Raw genomic sequence first — 23,033 nt, 5'->3', positions numbered from 1 at the left:
GTCAGTCACTTTTGTGCCACTGTGCACACAATCAGGGACTGGCCCTCGCACAATGACAGAAAATTGCACTTTTGTACGCCATGGATCCAACTATCATCTGGCCATGTATCTATCAATTTTCGGCGAATTTTCATTTTCATTTTCGGTTCATTGTCCACGCTCAACGGTCTCTTCTGGTTATTGTTTTATTCGCAGAGAGCACACTCCTCAAATGTGTATGTACGTTGTACATACATATATGTATGTAGCATCATATACAGCTATGCGTATGTGGATCCCACCATAGGAGCACAACAGTAACAGAATGTGTCCAGGCCCAAGTGTGTCTGTGTGTGTATGATGGGGACAGTCGGGAGGGGGCTTGTATTTATTTTCATAGCCATGTTTGTGACACAATTGATTGGAAAAACATAAACATCGGATCCTGTCGAGTCGAGTCGTGTCTTTGTGTGTGTGTCTAATACGTGTCCGAGCTGAGTTGATTGTCATGTCAAATTTAAGAGGGACAGAGAAGGCCAGCTTCCAGACTAGAAAACTCTATTTATAAACGTCAACTTGAGGAGAAGAAGTGGCGGTTCAGCTCTGCTCATTCTCACCTGGCGCAGAAATTGATGACTGTGTAGCAGAATCAATTTAATTCAATTAAAGTCAGAGCAAGGCAACAGAACTAGGGCGATTTATTTCGACACGCTCTGGTGGAGAGCAGCAGCAGCAACACAAACACAACAAATGGCCAAAAAGGTCGAGCTAACAAAATTAATTTGAACCATGCTTCTGACTATATACTCTCTCCTCAAAGATAAATGTTTCGGAGGCCGAAGGTAGACTGTGGGGGAATTTAAGAGTGGCAGGCCCTGTGGACCGCTGCCCATATAGGAAGGCAACACATAATTGCGGAGGAGCATACTCAGCAGTTAGCCGGAACTTGTTTGAACAACCGCATTAAATGTCAGTCAGCCCAACAAACACCGAGAGAGACAAAGCAAACAAAAGCCCACAAAATATTTAATAAGCGACCCCAGAACAGATCAGCATGCCAGACCAGACTATGTTAGACCAGACCCATTTGGTCGATTCATTTGTGCAGCAGTCGGCGCCACAAACAAATATGACAGCCCGAACGACCGCAGGCAGACACGGAAATTCGCTTGGGAGTGTGGAGTGGCTTCTTCCTTCTCTCAGTGCATTCTAATTATTTCCATAATTTCCGAGCTGGGCCCCAGAAAATGAGTCTCAGCTATAGCTATAGAGATCCAAAAGGCAATGACTGGGTGGAAAAGAAATGCCACGTATTTCATACATTTTCATTCACAGGCCAAACAATCAGAGGGAATTGGTCAGAGAGCAAAGGAAAATTGAAAAAGGCGTAGTGGGCAAACAACGTCGTTGAAGTATTACCCCTAGGCCACCATATCAAAGGCAAATACTAGTGCAAAAAACCCAACATCAAACCAAACCAAACCAAAAGAAAAAGCAGCACCAAGAGACCCAGGCCGGCTGCAAGGAAAGAGAGCAGAGAGCAGAGAGCGTGCTGCTTGCCAGAGAAATTCAAATACAACCGACATGGTAATAAATATCCATATAAGCCACTTCAAAGTGAAAAGCAATAAGCTAAACTACCACATCAACTTACCAAGACCAAGAACAGGAACAGGACCAGGACCGGACCAGGCCTCTGCCCCCGTGCCACCTGCTGCAGCGCTAGTCAACACAGAGCCAACGCAAAATTGCCTGGTATTCCATACCAATACCAATACGAATACCAATGCAAACACAAGTACAAACACAAACACAAATACGAATACCAATGCGAGAGCCAAAGGCGGAGAGCGAAAGTGGCAAGTGGCAAGTGGCGTCTCAGAAACCTGCAACAAAAGCTACATCAAAACAGCGGGAAAACCCAAGAGCGCTCCACTTTAACTTCTTCCTTGGCCCCGCCGTGTGTAGAGCCTTTCGCCAGTGAAAGTTATATGGCTCTTTTGGCACGCACACTCATATAGGAATATATTTCATTCGAGTCGTCGTATTAGTTGGGGAACAGAATAAAGAACAGGTTGTACAAAATGGTAAAGTTACAAAATTTAGATAAGGGTACTGTCAAACTAAGTTGTACATTAACTCTTCAACCAAATATAAACTGATGCATGTAACAGAAACATTAAAAAATGTCCCAAATTGCTGAAGAACTAGCTCCCCCCGTGTTTCTAACTAGAGCATCTCCTGTAGACAAGCTATCGATGTCCCAGTTGATTCACATTCAATATGGATGGGGCCATCGTGGTACTAGCACGGCATAGCATAGCAGATACCAAAGCCTAAATGCCCACCTCATGCAGCAAATGTTTCTCTTGAGGCAGACAAATCAAAAGCAAAAGCAAAAGCAACAGAGCAATGTGTAAATGCCCCCCGATGAGAGTAGAGGCCAAACACAGATACTATGCTCATGTAGATATTGGTATGTGTGTCCTTGTGTGAGTATGCCCGTGTTTTTGGCGCGAAATTCCCGCCAAGTGACAGCGCCCTACAGCGGTGAGTGGTGGAAGCAGTGACCCAAAGAAGAGGGAGGTGCAGGAGGCAAGTAGCGGCTAATGGCCGCGAAGTTTTTTCGAGATTGACGGCCCTGATTTGGCTAAACAATAAATAAATACGAGTATACAAGAAATATGAGTACACAAGCAGGACTCGCGAATGTGAGTGAGTGAGTACAAAGAGTGTATATGTACACTTGCAGAGAGAAAGGGAAAGAGAGAGAGAGAGCGAGGGAGAGAGAGGGATATAGTGAGTAGTGTGGCAGAGTGGTGCCTCAAGAGTGTGGTGCTGAGTTGCCAATTTGAATATTCTCCACATACACGCCATGTACATATATACACCTATACTCACCCATGCATGTTTATTCGTCAGCGCCATACATGCATAAACCTGGTCAATCGGTGCTGTGGATAGCGTAACGCGGCGGAACGTAACGTAAGACATAGCGTGGCAGGACACGGACAGGGACACCACCTCAGTGCCTAGATTTCCATTGACTGGAGCTGTCGACAGTTGCTTTGCGAACGCCAGCGAAACCTAAACGAAATGTGAACGGTTGCCCGAATACCTTCCGATAGCCATAGCACTCCAGCCAGTTAGCACACCCAGCTAGAGCCACGTATTAACTCATTTAAAGTGCAATTAAATGTAAATGATTTCAATTAACTCACTTAAGGCCGAAGGAAAACGCGCGCAGAAAATTACATTTATTGCTGCACTCTCGTGCTGCTTCTTCGCCTTTTTATATCAACTTGATGCCGTGCGGCGGATAAAAGTGCAACTGAATTAAAAGTGCCCCGAACACTCGCACTCGCTGTCGCCCACCCACTCCCATTCGTAAACCCTGGGAAACGAGGAAGAAACTTTTGCTTAAATGTACATCGACGAGGATAGCGAGGAAAGTTCGCCCTTTGTGATGCTCACATCCCCCACCAAGTCTTGGGTCAGTGCAAACAAAGAGACCGGGTCCGTGTCCGGCACATCACATACACATATACATATATGTACATGTACATGTACATACATATCTCTAGTGGCCCCCAGTCTCCCTGCCTCTCACACACATCTCTTAATTTCACATTTCATTTTTTTCCTCTGAGAGCGAGAGGTTGGTAAAAAAGTTGGCTGAAAGTTTAAATGACTTTTGTTGTTTTTCTAAGTGTTTTTTAATGGTCTACGTGTGCTGGCCGCTGCATCTCATACTGTCCTCCTGTCAGGCTGCCTTTGTTGATGTATGCTCAATTTTAAATATTGTATTCCACTTCGCCTTCAAACATGCTGGCAAACTGCACGTGTCTATGGCATGGGAGTGTGTGTGTGTTTGCGGCATGTGGCGTGTGGCGTGTGCCACGTCAGCCCAAATTTATGCTGCGCCCCATATTGAGTATGATATTTGCATTAGCCCGAATTTACTCTAAACTGCTGAACAAGTGGAATATCTGGTTGTGAAATTAAATTAGCTAGCAAAAGAAAAACAAACGGAGGGTAAGGAGAGTAGGGAGCTGTGCTTAAAAAATCAAACTACTTCCAGAACAAGAATTTAAGAGGAAGAATTTAGAATTTAGGCTTGGATCCCTGGTTTCAATTAGGTCCTACAACAAACAGTGAAACGGAATTGACCAATTATTCGCTTATCAATTTTATTTGCTTGGATTTCCGGGATCCATTCCATTCCATGACAAGCAAATCCACCAAAAGGTGAAACCCCCATTTAAATTAAGTATACGCAAAATTGTAAATAAATTTTAAATTCAATAAACATTAAACGAGCGTTGCCAGGAGGGGGCCGGGACGAACACAGACATAAATGTCAATATGTATTTATTTGTTTACCAGTTTATCGGGAAAACTATTTTATTTGCTTACGAGTATGTCGGAACAAAAATCCATTTCAGGCGGCTACCCACATCTCGCTTCTGGCTCCCCCAAGTAATAATCACTAGATTATTAGGGGACAGGGGTTTGGGCTTTGGCTTAAATATGCGTAAAATGCGGCATCTTAATCCGTCGCCGCTCAGACGCTGCCACGCCCCACATCAGCGCCTTTAGGTTGTGTCACGTTGTGTCGTTGCGTTGTCGTTGGCTTCACTGAATTTTCTGCGAGGCTGCACGTCAAACGGGGCAAGGGCTTTGAAGTTGCGCTTAGATTCCGCCCCAGCCCCTTTTTTATTGCGGCCCGCCCTCTTCCAACTTGCTTAAAGTTTAATTGAGCGCGTAATTTAAGCTTTTCGCCAAGCTGCCCCAAGCCCTCTGCCCCAGCTCGGCTCGGATCGGCTCTGATGATAGTTGCTAAGTGGCAGAACCAGCCGGCACTTCCCCAAGTGGGAGTCCAGCAGGAGTGCCGTTCCCCAAGGGTTTGGCTAGGCCAATCGCTGCTTTAAATTTCTCCCGCACTCCCGCATAAGTATCCTGTAAATCTCTTATGCTTAAATAAATAAAATTGTATTTAGTCAGTCACGAGGTATTTAAACAAATTGCTGAATACAAACATAAAGGGAAGTCTTCCTGTACCACATCGAATGCTTCAACACCCTAACATAATAATGGGACATACATAAATGTAATTTCCAAGCGTTCAACTGGTGCTTCCGAATCTCGCCAGATAGACAGGCATACAATAAGTGTCAAAATATTTGTGAGAATATGAAGTCTGCTGCCTATCTCTTCACAAGTTAACATGCTCTCTTTCCCGCAGAGTATGCCCTTAGCTTCAAACATTTCACAGGAAAAATTAAATAAGCTTTGAATAATTAGAAATAATATCGGAAACACTCCAGAAATAATCGCATTACCACTACTAATTATAAAATTCGATTAATTTTGATGGATTATAATTATTAGAGATATTATTAGTGACAGGTCGAATAGCCAGACAAATATTTTTGGATAAGTATTCAGCTAGAGAACAAATCGCAAAAACGCTAGAATTTTTTGGTATTTTATTGAATAAAAATATATTCATTCGTGATTTAATGGGTGACATACATAAATGTTTATTATTATGTTCTGCCGATACTATATTTTTTAATTGATTTTTTCCGGTGGTTAAGAGGGAGTTCCCGTCCCGTCACGTGTGTGTCCACTGCTACTCCCACTCACAGTATCAGTGCCAGTCCGAATCCCAACGACGAAAGCAATCATTGACACATGCATACGTATACGCTTTGCACAAACCAAATCTCCAAAAGCACAGATATACACACCCACACATATTCAGGCAGGATATTTGAATTTTTGCATTTTGTTGAATTTCAATTAAAAGCCTTGATTTTGATTGTAACCTTGTGCACATGCTGGGCTCCCGCAAAAAGCTTTCTATACGCTCAAAGAGCGTAGGCCCAGACCCAGACCCAGACCCAAACATCATTCGGATTTTGGGTCAGACGGGGGTAGGAGCTTCGGCCCGACAAAGAAAACGTAAAATTGCTGGTTGAGGAATTGTGTTAAAAACGAATTTACATTAATTTCAGTTTACAGTTTTTGTTTCGTCCTCTGGCTCCCGTTTTCGGTTTACAATTATTGTACGAGTGTATCGCCCTTGCCTCTCTCCCTTATTCCCCCTCAACCGGCCTTTCTTTCCTCACCTTTGGTGAAGAATCAATTGCGGCCAGACGAGAGAGGGAGAGCCAGAAGGAAAATTAAATTGAAAATCCATCGGACCCGAATTAAAATTGAATTTTTACCTACGAATTTTAAATCAAACGAAAGGAACTCAAACGACAAGCACGTCAACGACGGACGATGTAGGAAGACGAAAGCAATTAAAATTAAATTAAACAATTTATTTATTTTGACTGGTTCTCATAGAACAGAAACTTCTGTACAGGTATAGCCAAAATATGTGAAAAATACAAGAAACAATTGAAAAACAGCATAAATGCATTTGTCAAATTGATTGTGAGAGAATGGCCAAAACGCAAATGAAAGTATCCTTTTCCTCAATCGAATATCAAGAAGGCCATATGTACATATATGTAAATATTTGTCAAAGACTTCTCAACTTCGAACGACAGTGAGGCCTGTGGCTATTACTGATGATTAGGCAAATGGAAAGCTTACGGCAAGAATACGAGTACGAGCACCCGTATGTATGATTAACCTCATCGAACACTTAAGGGATGGGTCGGCGGGAGATTCGATGCGTTCTGCTGATAATTTATTCAAGTTTTGGCCGAACTAATCTCGCACTGTCAGTTGCTGTAATCATTCAGCGAGATAAAAGAACATGCCAATATCCACATACTCGTATGTATGTACATATGTACATTGGCAGCTAGGCAGATTTCTATTCGAGTTTTTGGCTTGGCGGCAGAGTGAACGGTGTAGAGATGAGCGCGTGATAGCGAAAGGGATTGCCAGAAATAGACTCCTCGCAAAACTGAATACTCAAAAACGAAATAATCACAAGAAATGCAAAACAAACGAGCAATTAACATACAATTATAAGTGTAAAGAGTATTCAACGAGAAGTGTTAAGACTATTCTATGTGTGCAACGTACTGATATCAGAAGTATCTCATCTGTCTCTATTATTGCATTTATGCCAAGCTCTTCTTCCCATCCTTTCACAGTACCATCATCTTTCGCAGTCCCCTCACGAACTCCTATCTAAGACCGAGCCGTGGTCGAGCAATTTTGATACCTTTAGCCGAAAAAGGGCGAGAGGAAAAAGTTCAGAAACAGACAACCAAATCAACCCAACCTCACGCACAGATACGGGTACATACTCGTATTGCGAAGAGCACACAATCTGGCAGTGCGTGAGTGTTTGCGGGGATGAGATTTGGTTGATTTTGGCATTTTGGGGTGACGTGAGTGGTTGCGTGTCCAGGTCCACATCCATGGTCAAGCCAGAGCTGTAGCGGTGCGTGCTGCAAAACAATTTAATTAATTCCAGATTTGCGAGGAATTTTTCGCGAAAGCCGCGATGGGGATGTCGATGGCAGCGATCTGAATGTGGCATATGCATTCTCGTACGCACAATATACATATTGTATATGTAAAAATGAGGTTTGGATGGCGATGGGGCTGGAAGTGACCATGGGCGATGGGAAGTGGATTGTAGCCCGTTGCCAAAAATTCAGCAATTCGCACGTACTTTTACTATTTATTTGTTTCTCACTTGCCATACCTTCCCCCCTCTTGTTCTCTCTTTCTCTTTCTGTCACTCACCCTCTCTCTCTCTCTCTCTCTCTATCTCTCTCATTTTCTTTTATTCGAATAGCCTGCCAGTTACGGCAAGAAGAACGGGATGTGGTATGCATCGCCTGGAAATCAGGGCTGGGGCTCCAAGCCCGCCAGTCGGAAGCCCTCAATAATGGAAGCGGATTTGGGCACATTATCGACCACATCAGGCTCGATAAAGCGCAGTGCCGGCCGTGTGATACGCATCATCAATAATTTGGATCATTCGGTGCAGGTGAGTGGGGGGTTCGGGGTTTGGAGTCCTCTCCCGACATCGCAGACTCGTACGATATTTATTGTTCCAGCCCACCGAGGTCCAGGTCCTCAACAATGCACACAAATATTTTTGTTGTTGAAGTGCACGGATGTGGGGGAATCTGGCGAAATTGCACCTCGTGCGTTGCATTTTCCAGAATTTTTGCTATTTCGGTACATCGGTATTTGTGCTGGGGCAGCGATGCGTTGGGCAAATGTTTTAATTGGCGCGATTAAAGCGCGCATCGGACTGCAATATTTATGTAAATTTGTTTGACTATTGCATTAGAGTGTCGGACACTTGTAGCCGAGGCCGAGCCGCCAAAGTCTATTGAAATTTATGCAAAGTGATGGCCGAAATATGCGGAAAGCCAGCCGATAAAAATGTTCTTAAATATTGAACAGAGGAATGCGGAAAGTTTTATACAAATAAGAGCACGAGCATATAGCTGCTATGGCGATGCCACCTCACCTGGCAAATAGTGAAATGCATTTTGTCGAAAGTTTATTTTTCAGCTTCGCTGGTGGGCTAAAAAATTGGGGCCAACTCCGAGGTCGATTGAATGCCAAACCGATTCGCTTTTGTTTATATAAATATTTGCCATAAATATTTAATGGTCAGCGCAGTTTATTTATTTTGCTCCCCTTTTTTATCCTCTCTGACCCCAGAACTGACTATCTGTCATTAAGGGATCCAGCGCATAAATAATTCGACAATTTATATGCCCAGGACACACATTTGAATAAAGTTCGTTTTTTCTGCGAAAACTCTTGAACCCACTCTCGGGACCATCATTAGTTGCGGTTGCCATTTTTCAAACGCAATATCCCATTTTTTCGACTCGGTTTTCGGTCTCGCTTTAATGACTGCGCAATTATAATTCCCAATTTATTATACATTTTCTATTAAATCGTTACCAGTGCAAGTGCAGGGATTAAACTTTCATGACAGTCAACAAAAACCCATTCACTTTGACATTCAAAAAATGATGAAAGGTGTGTGGGAGCCCGAAAGAAGGGTGCAATTAACCTTTGCCCACTTTCGGGGCCCTGCAGCAATCATATGGAAAATCAATTGTCTGCAATTTGTGTTTTATTGTACTGGTATGCAGGCAGGCAGCCAGGCAGGCGGCTGGATAAACAGGCGAACAGCGAACGGCAACAAAATTGAAGCCACGGTCAATTTGGTAATTTCCGCTGACATACCCCTTAAAAACAAGAAAGCAGACGAAAAACAAGGTACGGCCTGGGAAACTCCTGCCATCTGGGGTACGGTACTACGGAACGGCCCCATAACTCTTTCCCTTTCACTCTAGCCGAGCAGTCTCGTAATTTATGTTATTATTACGAAAATGCCTTTAAAATATGAATTGGCTTTGCCACTATAAACGTGGTCCGTCGTCGTCCTCGTCCCCACTCCCCTCCTCCAAAGCCGTTGTCGTAGTAACGTTTTATGGTAATTTTGCTAAGTGCAAGTACAATTTTTGTAGCCCTTTTTTTCTCAGGCGGGATTCGAGCCGAATAGGTGGGGCATTCGTGCCGCTTTATGAATCAAAATACATTACGTTGTGGGCGTTTCGACACCTTTCGGCGCGTGATCAAGGCCCTTTCAACCTTGGCCGAGGATTCGCTGCGTCTGATCGACCCAATCCAAGGTAGGAAAACTTTCTGTCCGTCTGCCGGAGAGTGGTTTGCCAGACCTAAATCGAATCCCATTAATGGGAGAGACAATGGCAGACAATGGAAAAATAGCCGACAACAAAAGCAAGCGAGTCAGACCTCCGCTCCCCGCTCGCAAGACCCACTTAATGGAGTTTGCAATGCAAATTTGACCAAAGTACAACCGACAGCAACTGCAAAAGAGGAAACTGTAGTAGTCGCTGCTTTTGTTGTTCAACCGAACAGTGCACGCGCTCAATGACCAAGGCCAAGGACATGTCATCGTCGCTGTCGTTGTCGGTCGGGCCAAAGGACGAAGTCCTGGCTAAAATATATATTTTGTACAACATTCGCTGAAAGCAGGGAGTACGCCAAACACCAAGTTCTGACGCCGATTCCACTACACGTACATTATTCGGAGATCCGATTCCATCGTTTTGCCTTCTCCCCCGAGCACAGTGGCGCGAGAAAATAGTGGACGGCAATCGTTAATTGGTTATATGTTTTACATAATTAACGAAACTGATATGTTTCAGATTACTTTGTACATAAAGAATTTCCAACCCAACATGTACATATTTCAGAGGCCATAGATCTGGAAGGAAGCTTTAAGATTCCGTCGCCCCAATCTAGCCCAGCAGACCCTAATGCAAAATGCCAAAGATAATACATATACATACAAGCCCAGGCATTGAGCTTATTATTTCCCATAATCAATGGACACTGTACCTCACGTAGCCCAGTTGTTTCCTGCTTCTCGTGTCTGCGTCTGCTTCTGTGTCCGTGTCTTTTGCTATGTTTGTGTTTGTGTCTGTGTCTGTTGGTTTTGTTTGCGTCTGGGCCCTGTTTTGAGCGACTACATCTACATCTACGAGTATATCAATGTCTGCATCAAGTGCCCCTGCTTCCCGGCTGATGCTCGCACGGGTAATGCGATGGAAAGGCACAATAAATGGCTATGCATAATGGCATGCTACTCAATATTTGCGGAGTTCGCTGCAGCAGCAGCAGCACACTTTAACTTTTCCCATAGGGCTTGGGCGTTTCGTTTGCCAATCTAAAGTGCAACGTGTCACATTTTATTTTGCTTTTGTTTGTTGGCTGACTCTCAACGTGCAACTCAGGTGTTTGACGTATGAAACAATTTTGGCCTTCAGTTATTGTGTGTTTATGGACATGACATCTAATGTATGCATGAGGCACGAATCTTTACGCATTTCAGGATATATAGATATGTATAGGCATTTCCCTTCGTATAGGACAGCCACGGGGGTGTAGAAATGACAACATTCTCGCATCCTCTTCCCCATGCGACTTTCAGTGAACACAAACACTAAAAAAGACAAAATAAAATAGGCATAAAATAACCGATCTTTCAGTTGCCACAGCCTGAGAATGCACTCCCACAGAGAATTGTCAATTCGATCTAAAAGGGTCCAGACTCTGAAAAATACCTGACTTCGGAAGTTTTGCTGCACATAATATAATATGTACATATGTACATAACGAGCTTCCATGTTTTCCATTAAAGTTCTGGCATAAATAATTCTTAGATCCGATTTAGCCGCAATCGCTGTGTGAACTTGTGTATTCTGCTCCGTCGTTTTCATTTAAATAGCTTTTGGTCCCTTTTATGCAACTCTACGGACGTTGCCGATGACGACAACAAGGACTACAAAGCTGCCGCTTCTGCTGCCCCTGCAGTTTAACGTCTTTTGTTTTTTGCATGTTTGTGTTTTATTGGAATTCCTTTGTATCGGAGCGGAGCAAGCAAACGAAAATATTTGAAAAATTGGAGTGGTTTGGACGTCACCAAGATTAAATCAGCCATGCAGCGGCCCAACGATTGAATGTCGGAAAAACCCCCCTTAAAGGAGGGCAAGGGAAAGGGGAAAAGCGGAGAGAAATGCTGAAAATTTAAATCACACACAGGACACAGAATGCACAGCCAGATGAAGGTCCTGTGTCCACGTCGACGCCCGTTTCCTTCCGGCAGCTGTTTGGCATCTCTTCCTGCTCCCTCCCTTTCAACTGCCACCCCCACGCGCAGTACCTGAATGGGGAAGGGAGCCGAGCCCGAATCCCCATACGAAAAGTGCACGTAATTGGCTTAACAAACGCCATTTGTTTGGGGTCACGTGATTGGAGCTGCCAACGTTCTCGGTAATGCAATTATTTGCTCACATAATTATATTTGTTTATACGAGTAGTCAATTCCGAGGCCTCTCTCTGCACATCATCAGGACATCTTGTGAATAGCTCCCCTGTGCGAGTATGCGTTTATATATGCATATCTGTGTGACACACACGCACACACACGCGTACAAGGGGAGGGACTGAGAGATATCCATGCATAATTTATGGCAGAGACATGGACCGTCTGCATCTCGTCCCAAAATGCATTGCACGAAATTATTAAAAGCATCTTTCAGCTTCTGTCCCTTCAATTCATTTTCCGGCAAATTGAGTGACACTCGATTGGGGCTGTGAAGGAAAAGCTTTTGTACAATTTCCTGTATGCAAGAGAAATTGATTTTGAACTGAGCTTAAAGAGCTTGTTAGGTGGGTTTAACGAACTACTGTAGACTTTTTATAGCCTTTCTAGGACTCAGTTATGCTTGGGAAAACCATTCCGTCAGCAACTTCGTTTCAAATATTTTCGCCGGACCTTAGGCCACAGGTGCACCGATTTGATAAGCCATCAATATATTGTGATAAATAGAGGCGAAAGGTGGCCGTTTCAAACAATCGTTTGGCTCCAGTCCGGTGAGGACGACACCTGAACCAGTTAACCTAACGACCCATAACGGACATGCGTCGTCACTGTAAATCAAAATACTAGCAACGAAAAAGTGAGACAACAACGAATAGAAACCGATAGATCAAAGAAGAAAACAAAAAGCACGGTAAAAAAATGTTTGCTTTTGCATCGGACTAAACATGTACATATATGAGAATTCTTGGAAGTCCGAGGCTCGATAGACCAAAAAATACTACTAGAAAAGAACTCTTATTTGTTTGACCGCTGGTGCCTTACAACTACACTTGGACGGGTGTCTTTATAAGATCGGAAGTGGTTTCCTTTCCATCTGGTGGAAAGGACAAATCGCTCAGATAATAATACAAAAAAAAAGGGCTAACAACTTCGATTGAGATCTGAGATTTACAAAAAAGTCCATTTGCCATTTATCCGGTGTTAATTACAATGCTTTACGTACGTACATACATATGTGTGTATGTATGGCATTCTTCGATAATAATAATTGATTTGAAAATTATACCCAAAAAGTTTTAATATTTGGTCAACCAAGGCAACCAAAAATCATATTTAATTCCGAACTTTTACGACAAAAAAAAGTTAAAATTGTGATTTTAAATAATGCGCGACGGGATGTGGGTTTGTTCAGAAGGGAACTTGAAACTACGCTGATTTCTTTTTGCTGGCAATCAGTCGGATCTGGTCGGGAAATTAAGTAGCAGAGATGCTGGGGAAAACCACTCAACACGGACATAAAACCATTAAACCGACGCCTTCTTCGAAGCCCAACTAAATACATAAATTAAACCGAGTTTGCCCAGACACGGCGAAAGTTTATCGTCTGCTCACTCGCCCAATTGTCGCCGGCGTGGGGCGTGGGGAGTAGGGAAAACAGAGGTATCTCCCATCTCCGTGGTCTGGCAGCTGCTTAAATTTAATGGGAATGCCGTGTGGCGGTTCCAGCGGAGAAGGCAGAGCCGGACGATGGCAGAAGCGGCACAAAGACAGATTCTTCTTCAGCACGCGTGAATAGCTGTTATCAGGGCCCTGAAGGTCATTATAACTCAAGTGTTCCACTCGAAAAGTAAGCAGGGAGAGCAGCAAAGCCAACCTGAAGCGCCAACCGGCAAATGCAACAAAGCGCGTCCTCCTTCTGGCCGCCCCATCGGTCCGGGCCGAGCTGCTAGTGGGGCTCACCCAATTATGAGAGCACAAGCTCAAGTGCAACAACAACAACAACAACAGAAGCAGCAATATCCAACATTCACATCAAGGGGAAGGCAAACAATGCTGTCCCTGCCTTTGCCTTTGCCTTTGCCTCTGACTTTGACTCATCCACCTCCCCGTCGGCAGCCACCCAACAAATAAAATGTATTAAGCATTAAAATAAAACGCAAACTAGGTCACAGACTCGATTTGTGGAAAGCGCCCCAAAGAAGTGGACTTGGAAGTGGAAATGGATGTGGCCCTGGACGGTGCCGCGGCCACAGGGAGTGGGGGGGAGGAGAAACAGTCGTCGCGACGACAGCATATAATTATAGATATTAGTGGGTCCCAGAGTAGGTAGGATCCGAGGCAGGACCCGAGCGGAAGTTGCGTGCCGTGACTAAATTTTTGATCGCAGGTCAAGTCAAATGTGTTGAAGGGCCACACATACATGTACGTATGGGTGGGTATACGAGTATGTATGCCTGGGGCCAGACTAATTACTCGACCATGTTTAACACGTGACTCTGTGTACACATCTACATGCATGCATAATCCCACTTACGAGTACACCCTCTCGCTCTCCCCCTTGCAGTGTCGCGTTTTGTTGAACCTACGCACCTCGCAGCCATTCGAGGAAGTTCTCGAGGATTTGGGTCAAGTGCTGAAAATTAACGGAGCAAAGAAAATGTACACAGGCACTGGCCAGGAGGTAAGCAGCGGCAGTAAGCAACGGCGACCTTGACGCGGCCTAATAACTTAATGAAGACCCCAACAAAGCCCGCCCGACCCAACCCAGACCCAAACCCAAACCCAAACTTGCAAAATGATTTGACAAATTGTTTTCTCACCTTCAACTCACTCACACTCACACTCACGCTCACACACAGGTTCGCAGTTTCTCCCAGCTGCGGAACGAGTTCGCCGACGTGGACACCTTCTACCTGGCCACGGGGACTGCTCTGATTGCCGGCTCGCCCATCAGACGGTCGCGCTCGAGACCCTCGGTGGTGGCCGCCGCCCCCATACTGCCCACGGATGAACTGCCCAAGGTGCCGTTGCGTGGGGCAAGGCCGAGGAGCAAGAGTCGCCCGCGAATACTGTATGCGCCGGAAAGTGAGATCCTGCGCCCGAACGGGGAGTACACCATGCTGGACATCATGAAGGAGGAGCCCACCAAGGTTACGATCAGGGGCTTGAGGCGTACCTTTTATCCGCCCGTTCACCATGCGCCGGCTGACAATTCGCCGCCGGACAAAAAGTTGCAGCTCCAATGGGTGTAAGCTGGGATGGGAGTATTCACTGTACCGTCTGTACCTATCAAGTAACTTATTTCAGCCATGGATATCGTGGCATCGATGCTCGCCGGAACCTTTGGGTTTTGCCCTCCGGGGAGCTGCTCTATTACGTGGCCGCTGTGGCCGTGCTATTCGATCGGGACGAGGATGCCCAGCGCCACTACACCGGCCACACTGAAGATATTATGTGGTAAGAGTAGCTATTACCCCGCAATAGATCCCACAGAAGTCTATAGATTCGTATCTCTGCCAGCATGGATGTGCATCCCTCCAGAGAGCTGGTGGCCTCGGGCCAAAAGGCTGGGCGGGATCGCAAGTCGCAGGCGCATGTCCGGATCTGGAGCACAGAGTCCCTGCAGACACTCTACGTCTTTGGCATGGGCGAACTCGATAGTGGCGTCACTGCCGTGGCATTCTCGCAGCTGGTAAAATTTGGACATGACGCACGTAGCCGGAGAAAATAACCCCATACCTCTACCTTACTTCGCAGAACGGAGGCAGCTACATCCTCGCCGTGGACAGCGGCCGAGAGAGCATCCTGTCCGTTTGGCAATGGCAATGGGGTCACCTGCTGGGCAAAGTGGCCGTAAGTCCAAAGCGTAAACCAACATATGAAGCAATATTCTAGACTAATCCCTGGGCTGATCCACTTGGCAATTGCAGACGCTGCAGGAGGGCCTGTCGGGCGCCGCATTCCATCCGCTAGATGATAATCTCATCATCACACACGGGCGAGGCCACCTGGCCTTCTGGCATCGACGCAAAGATGGATTCTTCGAGCGCACGGACATTGTCAAGCAGCCATCGCGTTCGCATGTAACGAGCGTTCAATTCGAGCCGGACGGCGATGTCATAACGGCCGACTCGGATGGCTTTATCACCATCTACTCTGTGGACTCCGATGGCGCGTACTTTGTCCGCACCGAGTTCGAGGCCCACAACAAGGGCATCGGCTGTCTGATCATGCTGGGAGAGGGAACGCTGCTGTCGGGCGGGGAAAAGGACCGGAAGATAGCTGCCTGGGACTCCCTGCAGAACTACAAAAAGATAGCCGATACTAAGGTGGTAGTTTTCATTTCTAGGAGAGCTTTGTTTCATTTATTCTCGTGACTCGACAGCTTCCCGAAGCCGCTGGCGGCGTGCGAACCATTTATCCTCAGCGTCCTGGGCGAAACGATGGCAACATCTACGTGGGCACAACCCGCAACAACATCCTCGAGGGCTCGCTGCAGCGCCGCTTCACCCAGGTGGTCTTTGGACATGGCCGGCAGCTCTGGGGTCTGGCTGCGCATCCGGATGACGAGCTTTATGCGACGGCTGGCCACGACAAGCATGTGGCTCTGTGGCGCAAGAACAAACTGATCTGGACCATTCAGACGGGGTACGAGTGTGTGGCGTTGGCCTTCCATCCGTTTGGCACTCTTGCTGCGGGCAGCACTGAGGGCCATCTGCTGGTCATCAATTGCGAGAACGGAGCGGTTATGCTGACGCTTCGCGTCTGTGGTTCGCCCCTCAACTGTGTGGCCTACAATCAGGGTAGGATCGAATACCTCGAGCAAGTCCCATACGATGCAACTCTTTCTTAATTCTCTCTTGCAACTTGCAGTTGGGGACATGATTGCCATGGGCTCACAGAACGGCAGCATTTACCTCTTCCGCGTCTCGCGCGACGGTTTTTCCTACAAGAAGGTCAACAAGATACGCGGCTCCCAGCCCCTGACTCACCTGGACTGGAGCATGGACGGCAACTTTGTGCAGACGGTGACAATTGACTTCGATCTGCTGTTCTGGGACGCCAAGTCGCTGTCGCCGGAACGAAGTCCCATTGCCATGAAGGATGTCAAGTGGCTGACCAACAACTGCACTGTGGGCTTCCTGGTGGCTGGCCAGTGGAGCAATCGGTACTACAGCAGCACCAGCACCATTGTAGCCACCTGCAGTCGCTCGGCCGCACACGATATGCTCGCCTCCGGCGATGCCGAGGGATATTTGCGTTTGTTCAGGTGAGCTGCGGCAATGCCATGGGATGGGATGGGATGGGATGGGGAGTGCGGTGGAATGCCTCTGATGTAATTAGCTAATCCGATGCGGTTTCACAGGTATCCGTGCATCTCGCCGCGCGCCGAATTCCACGAGTCGAAGGTGTACTCTGGCATGCTGGCCTGCGCCCGGTTCCTGTGCGGGGATCACACCCTCATCACGGTCGGCGGCACAGACGCTTCGCTCATGGTGTGGGAAATTGTCGAGGAATAGCTGAAATGGCCACCGTGGCGCACCACTGCCCAGTACGAGTCGTGCTACACGGATTACTGGAACCGGAATCGGCGCACATCGAGGGTCTCCTCCACATTGCTGGACAGTGACTCTGTCGACTATCAGTAACTCCGTTGCAATCGACTCGATTCTGGACAGTGTTCTGCTTGCTAGAGATTCAAACAAACAAAAAACAATTGGCCAGCATTCCGTTTTGGTTTTAGATGAACGAAGCATTAATATTAGATAATTGCACATTAATACGAAAGAAATTCCAATTAAACATTTTCGAGACGTTTTTGAACAGAGAAAACCCACGAGCAAACCGCACACGAATCGGCTTCCACTCCGAGAATCTTCCGTTAGTCTTGCCATCTGCATTTGTCCCTGCCTTCCCCATTCGATTAAACAACTAAAACTAACTCTAAATGCCACTGGTGGATACTACAACTACAACTATAACTTTACGAAGCGAACAGCCGCAGTCAAAGCCCGACAAACTATACTTCATCTTCCACAAAGTCTATATCTCGGCGTATCGGTGGTACCTTCCCCGAACAAATGCAAATGCAAATGCAGTACGAGTAAGTGACAAACAGACATAGACATGCATCTCACCACACACACACTCAAACATACGGATAATGAAAACCAAGAAGTGCACTTCCCACTTATACATACATATATACTTACATGTATACATATATCGAATGTGTATTGTTAAAGCAACTTTTATCATAAGCGTTGAAATAAATAAACAGTTTGAAAAAAACAGAAACCATGGCATGGCGGGAACTATCAACTATTTTCATTCATGTGGCAGCGCCTGCGTCAGAACTTAGACGACAGGTGGCGCCGCTGATGATGAAATGTAAGTTACATGTAGAATCACAATTGTATTCCAATTGGGAAAGTCCCATTCTTGCATTCAACCGTAAATTCCCAACTATGGCCCGATACCGGGCCGAAGTGGACACGCACAGAAGGAGAGGTTTCCGACCGCATAAAGTATATATATTCGATATAGCCATATCCATCCGCAAGTCCCGATGAGCGCCTAGATCTCAGATACTATAAGAGCTATAGCAAGCTATTGTAATATCTATAGATCGACGTTCTTTAAGTTCTGCTTATTGTGATTCTTTATCGAATTAAAGAGTTATATTTATAGAAAGTGATGAGGGAGTTGCTCCCATGCATGTGTATTATTGGAGTTGGGCCACAAGCCCTATTTTCACGGTTATTTCTCTGACGCGTCACATTAGGGTCAGCTCGGAAGTTGGTCAAAGCACAAGTCACGCTCTGGGTCAGGCGCATCAGATTTCGGACAGCGCCGGTGACCAGCTGTATTGCACAATATTGCAATTGGTCTTTAGAGTGGTGCTGCAGTATCCTAGCTCCTGTGATATCACACTCGCGGACGTGTATTTCGCGAAAACCGAAAGCACAGAATCATAAATAATGGCCATACATACATACATATATACCTACAAAATAATAATCAAATAGCTATTTAGGTGGAGAGGGGGATAAGCGAATTGTAAGAATTAACACTAGAACATAACTAGCGGTCTTGTTCCTCTCTTTTGCTCTATGTTTTCCCATCTCTCGTGACAAGTGCGAGGTAAATTGAGAGAGCAAATCAATTCGTCCCGCATAGAGCTGCGAATGTCCCTGAAAGATGAGCATTAAGAAGAGACGTGTTAGTAAGGTTTCCATAGCCGCCCAGCGATGAGGCTAGGGCAATGCCCAGATAGTAGCAGATAGTAGATATCTTGGATTTCAAGTGATCACTGTGAATCCTCATGCGGATATAAGGCGCCCATCCGTCACAGCTTCATACGAGCAGGGTGAGCAGGGTGACGATTTCGGAAGAACATTTCTCTGAGGCTCTCTTCAGGCAAGGGAGATTCTTGCTAAAGTTGAGGAAATCTGTGAGTAAAAAATGTAACCAGATAGTTTTTTTTTTCCTCGAGGGATTTTTTATTCTTAAGCCTAATTTTGAACCCTAAACAAACAAACATGGAAGACAATTTTCCTAAAACTAATGGAAGACAATGATTATAGCTATTACTTAGGATAAGTTAAAGCATTTCAAGATTTCTATATACATATAGTGCAGTGTGTACAGTGTTGTACTTTCGAGGCACAGAAGCAGGTCAGTCTTGTGCTCTCTTAATCACAGTTTGAGTTTAAAGCCGGCGTGCTCATTTATCGACCATGCAATCAAGTCCCATCACAGATGCTCAGAGGGATCGCCAGTTTATCCTCAGTGGAGAGAGATTTTGCTGGTCTCTAGTTGTTCGTTTAGCCAGTTCTGATGCTCCTCCTCGCTGTGGCACGTGTGACGGATCTCGCTGAGATCCTTGCCCGCCTTCGAGTGGGTGAAGATTCGCCTGATGGTTTTTAGTAGCTTCTTCATGTTGGTGGCGGCGCCGGTGAGAGAGCTCTTCTCCGGCACAGCAGTGCTGGAGTTGGAACGCTGAGCTGCTTCGGCAAACATGTTTCAGTTGAATGGAGAATTGGTGCCGACGATCTGCACAGATGGAGAACTGTAGTTCGAATGATACTCTGGGTCTGGCTGTGCATGCTTTTATACCCGATGGTGACTCACCCTCTACCTGCGCAACGCGAGGGATGGAGGAATGCGTCATCACTTCTGCATTGTTAGGTCTGATCTCTGGTCCTTCGGGCAGGTAGGCGAGTTTACAGTACAGTTTACCTGATCGATTGCATCGTAACGGATTCTCCGACATGAAAATATTTATAATGTGGCAATCTATCGGGACAATCTAGTCGAAATTAATTGCAATTACTGAGGGAACTGTAAGCGCAAGGACCACTGTCCTATCCTTTACCCCATGCTTTAGTTGAAGCTACTTTGAGGCACACTTGCAGTGGCATTGGGAATTTCCAAGAATTTAAAGGTTACAAAATACAAAAACCAAGATAGTAATTAATTCTCTATGAACGAAGCGTTTGACAATGCGTGCTTTATGACATCGATTTGGAACAGAAGGAGCCATTTTCGCCAGCAAGCTTCCCCACAGACTGATGGTAATTTTCTACGCAAATATGATTCGTAGCGGACCCGGCGAACTTTGTCTCGCCCCACACTCTGACATGTGACTATGATGATCGCAAACAGTGTACGAATTTCATTCGCTGGCACAGAAACAGTTGCATCGCCGAGCCTTGTGTCCCAATGTGTATCGTTTTCGAGCCAATTCAAACGTTGGCAAGCATCCCGAAAAGTGGCGCACAGCACACCACCCACAGATCGCAAGGAAGCGAAGGATGTAGGGCCTTAATGTTCACCAAACGCAAACGAAGATAGAAGCATTCGTTTTGGCGTGGATGAATAGTGTATATTCGTCCGAGGGCATCAGTCGAAAAAAAACATGCCCAGCCGTTCTCACGTTATGATGCGCTATGCATTTTTATCTCTCCATTTTTATACCCGTACTCAAAGAGTTAAGGGGTATAATCGATTTGTGGTAAAAGTGGATGTGTGCAACGCAGAGAAGGTACCCCATAAAGTATATATATTCTTGATCAGCATCAATAGCCGAGTCGATATAGACATGTCCCTCTACCCGTCCGTCCGTCTGTCCGTCTGTCCGTCTCGATGAGCGCCTAGATCTCAGAGACTATAAGAGCTAGAGAAACCAAATTTGGTTTCCAGACTCATGTGATATCACACTGCTACAACTGTATTTCAAAATTACGACCCACCCCCTTCCTCCCGCACAAAGAACGAAAATCTGTGGCAGCCACAATTTTGAAGATACGAGAAAACTAAAAACAGAGTATCGTAGATAATGACTAAAAATAATAAAAGAAAACATAGAAAAATTGAAATGTTGCTTATGTTCACATCAAAGATAATAAAATGATATGTCAATGGGTGAAATTAGTTACCTGTCAATGAATTTAGAGAATAATATCGCAACAGAATATGTATGTATGTTTCATACAGGTATCCTCTATAGCATGTAGTTCGATCTTACATGCTTTAAAATAGAAGGATCAATTTAATATAAAAGCAACCCAGAACCGAGAACACCATACCCTAGAATTTGATACTGTTTTCATTCGGATACTCCCCCAAAAAAGTATCGAAATCTACTTCGTTTCAGTGAGGAATAATCTCTCCCACACTCAAATGGTTTCTAATTAAGCAATTAAGTTCAAAAGTAATTAGGATTAACGTGAAAATTGCGATTTCCAGCGTATCATTTCGTAGGAGTAGTTTCGATTCACTCCGATATGTGCGTAACCAAAACTCTCCACAATCCGATTCGAAACTTTGTTCGCTGTGAAAAGAGCGTAAAACACCAAATAGTTCGTGTCGAACAGCTGAAACGAAATGGTAACAGGATGCCAAGAAGAAAAAGGCCAAAAAAGTCAGCTCTCAATTGAATTGCAACGATTTGGAACCAATCGATTGGGTGCGATGCAACATAGGTTTATTTCTAAGAAATAAAACGAAAAATGAATAATTGTCAAATGTCAAATGGGTTTCGACGGTAAATACCGTGACGTGTCCCGAACAACAAGTATGGATCGCTCTCGCCCACACTGCAGAAGTGCGCAGTCCTTTTTTGTCCCTCCACAAGGCTCGGCATGACTTTTGTCTGCCTGGGCGAGGATGCACACTTGGACTAAACGGTGCATGTCCACAAATACTCGTACAATCCCGTCCTTTGCTAAAGGGATCCTTTGGCCTCCTAGGCCAATTTGCAACGCTTGAGCCGTCCTATTCGAAATAACGTTGCCGTATTTTCTTTACTTTTCCTTCCATAACATTTTTGTGAGTCTCTTTCATTGTCTCGGTTGCAGAAACGTCAGTTATGTTATGTACGTGTGCGATGAATAATTGTATTTTGGCGACTTTGTCGCCAACTGCGAGATGAAATCAATTCGTTCCAAACCTAAAGTAATGTAGAGTTCTTTGCAGAATAGGACTCTAACAATTATTGAAGCAAGCACGTACGGTGTGGAAATTAAAATTATTACGCCAATCTAAATTTGTCCTCAAATACTTCGGAATTTCCTAACGAATCAATATTATTGGAGCTGCCAGCTTTGTCAATGAACCTGACTATTTACTTGAGATAATGTATACAATACGTTTTTAAATATAATTCAAATAAACTGAATTGAGTCCATTCAACTCGGCACAAGCTGGATTAAAAATGTGTGTTCCTTTGGGTTTTCTGTCTTAAGCGAGTCCTTACAATCCTTAGGAAATTTGGATAAGCCGCAAACAGTCCTTTGAAATTATATGATCCGATACTTTTGAGAGATTGAATATTTATTTGAGTAAGTTACGGACAGTCAAATGTTAGTTAATATTTAATATAGATTGGAAGGAGCACAATACAATACATATACACAAATTATAACACAGCATATAAATGCAATTCCTTTCCAAGAAACAAAGCCATTTTTAATGGAAAATATTTGTGTGATAAATCCTTATGTTGGCTTATAGCTAAAATGCACATTGTATGTGAATATAACACATGCATATACACATGTATGTATGAATGATTTTATAGGACATGGTAGGTTTATAATTCCTTAAAGAGCGCGTACCTACTTATAAATCTCTTTCATACAACTTATACAATGTCAGCAAAATATTATATTGGCTTGACTTAGACCACATTCTTCCGTAAAAGTACAAAGAAATGCGTGACTCTTACCACAAAAATACATTTGTTTGATTGAGAGTTGCTTTGGCTGCTCATATAATCATCCGATCCGGGCTATTCATAAAGGTACTTCTTTGCGGTACAAACATCTGATAAATATCATAATCCTGTATTCCATAGTGCTTATGGACAATTCCATCTCCTTCACATTATGGAACTTTCAACTTTGTA

General features: G+C 44.8%; 2 protein-coding genes across 3 annotated transcripts in view; one reads left to right on the top strand and one right to left on the bottom strand.

Moving 5' to 3' along the window:
- The window catches only part of LOC111066804 (echinoderm microtubule-associated protein-like CG42247), a 34,878-nt gene extending 16,983 nt beyond the window's left edge, over positions 1-17,895 (top strand). Inside the window, exons 1-11 of one of the 2 annotated variants that reach the window (XM_022355685.2) lie at positions 3,229-3,472; positions 7,754-7,948; positions 14,187-14,303; positions 14,482-14,870; positions 14,930-15,079; positions 15,143-15,314; positions 15,380-15,475; positions 15,553-15,951; positions 16,008-16,425; positions 16,496-16,892; positions 16,989-17,895. In XM_022355685.2, the coding sequence (XP_022211377.1) occupies positions 3,404-3,472; positions 7,754-7,948; positions 14,187-14,303; positions 14,482-14,870; positions 14,930-15,079; positions 15,143-15,314; positions 15,380-15,475; positions 15,553-15,951; positions 16,008-16,425; positions 16,496-16,892; positions 16,989-17,142 (2,556 nt within the window). In that variant the 5' untranslated portion in view covers positions 3,229-3,403 and the 3' untranslated portion in view covers positions 17,143-17,895. Of the gene's footprint in view, positions 1-3,228; positions 3,473-7,753; positions 7,949-14,186; positions 14,304-14,481; positions 14,871-14,929; positions 15,080-15,142; positions 15,315-15,379; positions 15,476-15,552; positions 15,952-16,007; positions 16,426-16,495; positions 16,893-16,988 lie in introns of those variants that run through there. The other variant, XM_041593469.1, reaches the window with a different exon arrangement.
- A 1,193-nt stretch (positions 17,896-19,088) lies between these two features.
- Positions 19,089-20,056, bottom strand: LOC111066783. Its single transcript, XM_022355634.2, has 3 exons — positions 20,001-20,056; positions 19,757-19,921; positions 19,089-19,678 (listed from the first exon to the last, which is right to left on the bottom strand). Exon 3 carries the CDS (start codon positions 19,643-19,645, stop codon positions 19,412-19,414), a length of 234 nt encoding a protein of 77 aa, XP_022211326.1. The 5' UTR covers positions 19,646-19,678; positions 19,757-19,921; positions 20,001-20,056; the 3' UTR covers positions 19,089-19,411.
- Between the last annotated feature and the right edge of the window lie 2,977 nt (positions 20,057-23,033).

The sequence above is a fragment of the Drosophila obscura genome, unplaced genomic scaffold (assembly GCF_018151105.1).
Source record: "Drosophila obscura isolate BZ-5 IFL unplaced genomic scaffold, ASM1815110v1 contig_189, whole genome shotgun sequence".
Classification (NCBI taxonomy): Eukaryota; Metazoa; Arthropoda; class Insecta; order Diptera; family Drosophilidae; genus Drosophila; species Drosophila obscura.
The sequence above is the reverse complement of the archived record's forward strand: the minus strand, read 5'-3'. Positions and strand labels throughout refer to the sequence as shown.

Excerpts from the sequence above, each read along its gene's own strand:
- LOC111066783 (XM_022355634.2), bottom strand. The coding sequence starts at position 19,645 with ATGTTTGCCGAAGCAGCTCAGCGTTCCAACTCCAGCACTGCTGTGCCG.